Below are 7,154 nucleotides of genomic sequence, written 5' to 3' on the forward strand. Positions count from 1 at the left end.
TATAGCCTATAGGGCAAGAGTTAGGGCCTAATCTATAGTGTACCCCTTTCTCTCTTTTCTGGCTCAGTCCTAACAAGTGCCTCATGGTCTTTTGAAGTTGGTGGAGAAAGGAGCAAGCTAAAAGTCTTCATACAGGTGAATTCCTCGTGGTTTAATAAAAGGTTATTTGCTCAAATTCATGCTCAAGTTGTTCCTTAATTTCATGTTTTTCTACTTGTGTGACTTTAGAGCTTTTTGCTTGGAATTTTCGTTCTTGCAATCAGCCAATGTTTTGGGGTCAGATTTTTGGGGGAAACCGGTGCTCAGACACATGAGAAGGTATCTTTTCCGTCAATTGATTTAATCCTCTCATAAGTACCTTGGATTTTGGTTGTTCCCCATTTCTCCCTTTTCTAGGGTTTCCGGATCTGAAATTGCTGTTTGAATTCTTAATCTTTTTGAGGGATTAGTGTTGTGATGGGTCGCATATGAGGTAGCAAGGCTATGGTTAAAAGCTGGATCAGCTCAATCGGACTTGATTTGTCTATATGGTTTTACAAAACTGTTGTGTTCTTGTGTTTGTTTTGTGCGTGCCTCTGGTTATGGGAAGGTGGAACTGTGAGATCAAGAGCTCACGCACAGATAGCAGGAACTGGTTATCGGAAGGCAACCAGTTCAGTGATTGTGCCGTGCGTCTCTGATTCTCTCAACCGTATGTGCTTCCGCGGTTCCGCTGTCCATCAAGCTTGCCTGAGTTTTCACGCTCCAGGTCAAAGCAGCACGGCTGTTCTCTTTTCTTTAACCCTCCTTGTGTCGCTCTCATGGAACAGTAACCAATCATTCTGTCAATAACGAGGATTGTTTGGTTTGCTGCATAGAGATGGTGTTTGGATGGACGGATGAATTGAACAGCTTGAAACTCAGATGCAGCAATGAATTGTTTGGTTTGCTGCATGCATGGTAGTCTTTTGACCTCTTGCATGTGGTGGTAATTCTATCTCCATTGGTTACAACATATTCAGTCTATAGGTTACACACAATTATGCTTCGAAAGCCTTTTCTTTTGTGTTGTATCGTTTGCAGCAACCACTACTAAAGCCAACAATTTGTTCATGGGCGGATTCCCAAGGCGGCATCGGAGTCATCGATCATGACATTCTCAATGGCCGAGACAGGGCAATCACCAGGGAGCAAGCCATCTGGGAAGTGCCTAGTCTCCGCCAATCTGGGGCCAGCATGGCAACTGCTCCTGCAGCATGCGGGCGTCGGCGTCTCTAGCACCATGGCACATGCCAAGGAACGACTCTGCCCCCTGCGTGCTGTGAGCCAGCTATGCCCATGCAAACAGCACTTGTCTCCTCTATGACCAAATCTAGGGGCAGAAATCGAATAATCCTGCAAAAATAGAAGAGGATTCTACTTGAATCCTGGAAATTAAAATCGAAGAGCAAAGGGGAGAAGTGAACAAGACTCATCAAATCAACTCATCCATGGTCCGCAATATATTGGATGGGGTCAAGGGGAGGAATATGGGAGAGGAATAGCCTAACCAGCAAGCATTAGGAGTGGAGGAATTCAAAGAGCAGAGAGAAGATGATTGAGAGGGGGCGAAGAATAGGATAGAGTGGAGGTGATGGATACATAGAGATGGAGTGAACCGCCACATGCTCCATCGTGTCCATTTGAGCCAGGCTAGCGAGGAATGGAATTGATTTTTGTTTCCCAAGAGCCAGGCCCGGACGGGCGTTTTGCAAGCTGCCGGCCAGGAGGAATGAAATGAAACGCCTCCTGGCTGCTCCCCACAACCTAGGTTAGCCCACACATAGGGAACCAATCACGCCCTTAGTCGCCTATTCTGCCTGTTAGGTTGCTGATTGGACTAGTTTTACCATACTTTGAGAACGAGTGATCTAAAATATTCACTGGTATCACTAATTCCATATGTAAAGGAAAAACATGCAAAATGGAATTTGATCCCTAATATTGGGGCTCTGGATAAAAGTTCACTTCATAGTATCAACTCGATATCACAGTAAATACATGAGCTATGTCCTTGTACCCTCCATGCCAGATGTCAGTATAGCTGCAACAGCTTAGCATTCATATAATTTTATTTTTACTCTTATTTCAGGTTATACTTATGTTACATAACCTTGTTGTTTGCATTATTAATTACTAATAAGTTTATTTTCGTCTGAGTAGTCAAGAAATCCATTAGTTTATGGAATGCTTACTTTAAGGAATTTTTTTGTGCTTAAATGTATATTATATTCATGTTCTTGCAGTTAGTATGACTTATTTCAAACTAGGAGAATACCTCGTGCGTTGCTGCGGGGATTCCAGATAATTTAAAAAGAAATTAGACTATTTATATTTATAGTTATATGAATGAAACTATCTTAAATTAATTTTGGTGAATGGTTTGACACATTGATGTGGACAGCTAAATGCATATTAGTGGGTGAAGAGATAACTATCATAATTACATGTGCTAGTTGGCTATAATTGCAAGTTCTAGTGGATTGTTGATGTGGATAGCTTGCATGTTGAGATAAATCTGTAGTGGAGTTTAGCTTTATAAGAGTATAGGCTAGGATACCTATATGTACAATTAATCAATTGTTATATGGCATATAAATGACATAGAACATGAGGGAGCAATAACCAGAGACAAAATAAGTTATTGTGTGGCCAGCATTTTCTTGATTGATGATGAAACACTAAATCATTTCTCCGGCTACCATCGATCCACAATATAGGAAAAGCCTTTTCATTTAATAATGTAGGAAATGCCTTTTCATTTATAATCATTGCATAGTTTTCATCCTCACAAACCTACTTATATATGCCGGTAGCATGTATATGCTAGAATTCAGTTTTACCATCAGATGTCTCTGGAAGAATATATGTTTTCTACTTAGAATTTAAATAGAACATTTGTGAACATATATAATTATTAAGTAACTGAAATCTTTCGTGGGATGACACTGAAATGCTTCATAATAATGTGTACTGCATCAAGATCTTTTAATTAACAAACAGCAAATGTCAGTAGCTTCACAAATTCAGTAAAAGATCTTAGCCCATGCAGATATTGAGATATATTGATCTGAGTTGATACTGTGCTGTTTGTTCAAGGAAGATGGTTCAGATTTTTCTATTTATTTTGGCTTAATATTGCCAATAACAACAGATGCATTGTTGATTTCCATTTGTATAATTTGCCCTCTGTGTGCATGTTGAAATATATCCTTGCTAGTTTCTGTCACATGAAAATTGAGTTTGAATTTGTACCATTATTATTATATGTTTTCTTGTTGAGAAACCAGGTAGATTAAGATGTATTTTTATGCTACTGTGGGATAATTGATTGATATAATTCTGGAATACACATTGGGTTCTCAATCAAAATTTTTTTACTAGAAGATACAGTCTCTCCCATACATATTCTTCCTCGTTTATATATGCCTTTTAACATTCTTTACATTCTAATTGTTTTAAATGTAACAGGAACAAGCGGCAGAAAACTATTGGCGAGATCTAGAACCAAGTGATATAATCGAGGAGAGGTTAGTAAGTAAAGGAATTCTTAGATATTATATCAGCAATTCCTTCCTACATAATTTATTTTTCTATTTCAATGCCATTTATATGCATGGTGGATAAGCTTGAGGTCATCCCTTATATTACAAATTTTCCTACTTGATCTTAGATAAGTCCTTTCTAGCTCTATTTATTTGGCTGTACGTATGACTTTTTCTATGTGGATTATGAATAACCGTCATAGTTTAGTTTGATTTAGTTGATATGATTCCAGTTGGGCTACCTGTTCTTTTATCTAATCAGTATTAAATAATAAATTGACATTTTTAGCTATACCTAAATATTTTTACACAATTTCTTTAAGTACATAGATTGCAGGTGGAGTAGTAATAGTTAGTAGTTTGACAAACATTTTTCTTGAATAATTTATAGCAAATCACTTACCAACATGTGTGTGAAGGATAATAATGATAAAGAGAACTAAGGTTCAAATAGATAAAGAAAAAATAAGGGTGCTGTACATATAATGTTGTTTCTGGCTTAAAAGAAACTCCCTAAAACCTTGATTTATTTTACTCTAATAATATAGCCATTAACATGAAATGTGTTGTTAATTTGTTTGTGTTGCACATTCGCTGCTGCGTACTAAATTTATCCTAGCTAGCTAGCATTGCTTGCTCATACATTTCACGAGAAGAAAACTTCTACTTATTTAAATCGCTAACTAATACCTTAGCCCTGAATGTTATAGCCAACAAACACTTGTAGCCAATAATGATGAGCATCTATTTACTGAATGTAGTCATCAAGTGCTATCATATTGATGTTCCACATCAAATTAAACCTTAATTGTACACGTCGTATTCTCTGTGGATGTATATTGTGCAGCTTTTCCGTGAAGTGTGAACTTGGAGCTACCTGCCATGGAAAACAACTCCCAGCCACCTGCACCAGCGGCTCCTGCTGCAAAGGTCACGCCGCCAGCCAATGAGCCCCCCAAGACCACGCAGCCTTCCTCCAACCTTGAGGTGGTGCCCGTGGCCTCTAGGACTGCAGCAATGGACGGCTCTGCTGCTCAACCTCAACGTGGCACTGCCGTCGGGTCTGTGCCATTGAGGTCGGTGCAGCAGCACCCCCAACCATTGTCGCTGCAGGTCCTTGCGCTAGCTGGCACTGGCACTGGGTCCATGTTTGGCCCCACTGCTCAGTGTGGTGCCACCATGCCAAGGTCACCAACCGCTGTCGGGTCTCTGGCGTGCAGGCCCGTGCAGCAAACAAATCCTGTTGTTTTTGGACAGGGTTCATCATCCAGCAACCAGGCAATGCAGGGTTCATCCAGCACCCAGGCAGTGGCAATGACAGCTCTCGCTGCAGCCACGCATGGCCCCACTGCTCAGCATGGTGCTGCCGTGCCAGGGTGGTTGCCTCGTGCTGCCTTGCTTCCATCGTACAGGGTGGTGCGCCCAACAAAGCTTATTGTCAAGAAGCTCCCGGCTCCTCCACCGCCCAAGCTGCCTGTTTACAGGCCCCCTCCACCGCCTAGGCCTGAACTGCCCCGCAGCTCTGCTGCAGGCAATGCACTGCTTCCATCGTCATCGGATACAGGCTTTTGTGTCTTAAACATGCAGGCAGATCCACCATCACCAGACCAAGTGACAATGGCAGAGGAGGGATCTGACTCAGAGGGCGGCGGTGGCAGCGGAGATGACGTGCAGATGCTGGACTTAAACTTCCCACCAGTTTCAAACAACGAGGAAAATTAGGGTTTGTTAGATGTGAAGCGCGAATGCGCGTACTTGTTATCCTATGAATCTTTAATTTATGTTCGCAGCAGACCTGCGTCTCCAGAACTTGGTACCAGTCGTATCTTGGATTATGGTTCATGTGATGATAAACTAAATATTTTGGTTATGCTTTTCTTGTCTGGTTCTAAAATTTCACTGCATGATGTGAAGGTTTAGGGCATCCTTGTGTTTGGTATGCCGTTCTCCTAACCAAACTAAATATTGGTAAAACAAGAGCCACTCAGGTTTTGTACAGTGTTCAGTTGCATGTAGGGCAATCCTAGTGTGGATCCAGAATAAGTCTTGGATGTACTCTGTTGATTCAAAATTATAAGACGTTTTGGTTTTTCTAGATACATTGTTTTTGCTATATATCTATCTAAAAAAGTCTTATAATTTAGAATGGAGAAAGTAGTAGTTTTACAGTTATGTTGATGTTTCGTTATCTATTATTACCATTTATTTCTTGATTGAACTTGACTGTGCCATTGTGTTATAAGCCTAGATGGGGACTATGTATATCTTCAAGGTGTATAATGCATGAAGTGTAGGACAGAGCCCTTACTGGTACATCTGAGCGAAGTCCCAGATGAGATCTAGGTAAAACCAATGCACTTAATGATCTGTTGTCAATGTTGCTTTAAACGTTTAACTATACTTTGCGGGTAATCGAGGGAGAATAACTTTATCAACAAGGTCACTCGACGTCCGCCAGAGGATGGTGAGCATAAGTCAGTGCCTCCCAAGTTTTGCATTTTTATTTGATTTTTTTATGAAGGATTTTATTAATTCACCATTATTACATCGAGGAGATACAATAAAACTGAATTCACTTTCGGCTTCTGCCTAAACACAAAGCCTAGCATTTTTATTTAATATCGATATTTATTTAATTTCGTATCTTGTTTTAGACGAGTACCCAGTTGATGCAAAACACTGGCATCATATTATGAGCTGTCCTTGAAATGATCCACGATTTCACAGAACAATCCATAATGTGATAGTCCTAGGAGATCATGCCATCATATTATCGAAGTCTAGTTGATATCACAGTTCATACATATCGAATACCTGTCTTAGAAGGGTACAATAGAGAGGTTTACCCATAGTTATTACATCGCCACTTGGCGGAATCACACATCACACATCCAGAATAGCATCAAAGTAGACGTAGCGCCTTAGCGGGAGAATGCTCCTCCTCCACAGGCAGACTTGAGTGTAGGACAAGACCCTCTAATCCTCCCATCCGTCAGTGGTGAAGTCGTACTCGGGGTCCTCACCTGCTAAATAATTTTCAGTACGATTTGTACTGACCACTAGCTCCCACCCTATGCTTTGCTCATTGCTTTGTGGAAAGTGGTATGCAAGGGTAATAAGAGAAAAGGACCTACTATTTGGCTATGGTTTCACATTCACTTCTCATCATTAAGTAATAGTTAATTCTGAAGTTTGAACCCGTTATCCATCAATTCCATCCCATATCCACACATAGTCGCACCACACTGTCTCTAGGCAACAAGGACAACTCCCACTTGTCCTTGCCTCAACAGCCTCGAGCTGGATCCTTATCCATCCTAGGGGGAAGAGAAGAAAACACCACTCTCTAATCAAGTGGAGCGAGAATCATAGGAATGTACAGACCATGGACACGACAATACTATAGATCGATCAACTCTGTAGAGCGTATACACTTGTGCCCACAAGATCGATCACCATCACTGGCGGTGCCCTGCCTAGGCTGATTTTGGGCTGCCATCTAACCGGTATGATATCACTCTACAACTCAGCCCTGAGTCACCTTAGAGTATCACCGGCACGCTAAGACTGTGAAAAGTAGTACCGGGCTTG

General features: G+C 41.0%; 1 protein-coding gene across 1 annotated transcript; it reads left to right on the plus strand.

The window, feature by feature from the left end:
* Positions 1-1,141: 1,141 nt before the first annotated feature.
* Positions 1,142-5,285, plus strand: LOC136488833 (endochitinase A1-like). The gene is made up of 3 exons (XM_066485635.1): positions 1,142-1,300; positions 3,490-3,548; positions 4,424-5,285. Exons 1-3 carry the CDS (start codon positions 1,142-1,144, stop codon positions 5,283-5,285), a joined length of 1,080 nt encoding a protein of 359 aa, XP_066341732.1.
* Positions 5,286-7,154: the final 1,869 nt, after the last annotated feature.

Source organism: Miscanthus floridulus, chromosome 10 (assembly GCF_019320115.1).
Source record: "Miscanthus floridulus cultivar M001 chromosome 10, ASM1932011v1, whole genome shotgun sequence".
In the NCBI taxonomy this organism is placed as follows: domain Eukaryota; kingdom Viridiplantae; phylum Streptophyta; class Magnoliopsida; order Poales; family Poaceae; genus Miscanthus; species Miscanthus floridulus.

Excerpts from the sequence above, each read along its gene's own strand:
- LOC136488833 (XM_066485635.1), top strand. The coding sequence starts at position 1,142 with ATGGCCGAGACAGGGCAATCACCAGGGAGCAAGCCATCTGGGAAGTGC. Across the intron at positions 1,301-3,489 it reads GACTCTGCCCCCTGCGTGCT|GAACAAGCGGCAGAAAACTA; the intron begins GTGAGCCAGCTA and ends TAAATGTAACAG. Across the intron at positions 3,549-4,423 it reads AGTGATATAATCGAGGAGAG|TGTGAACTTGGAGCTACCTG; the intron begins GTTAGTAAGTAA and ends TTTTCCGTGAAG.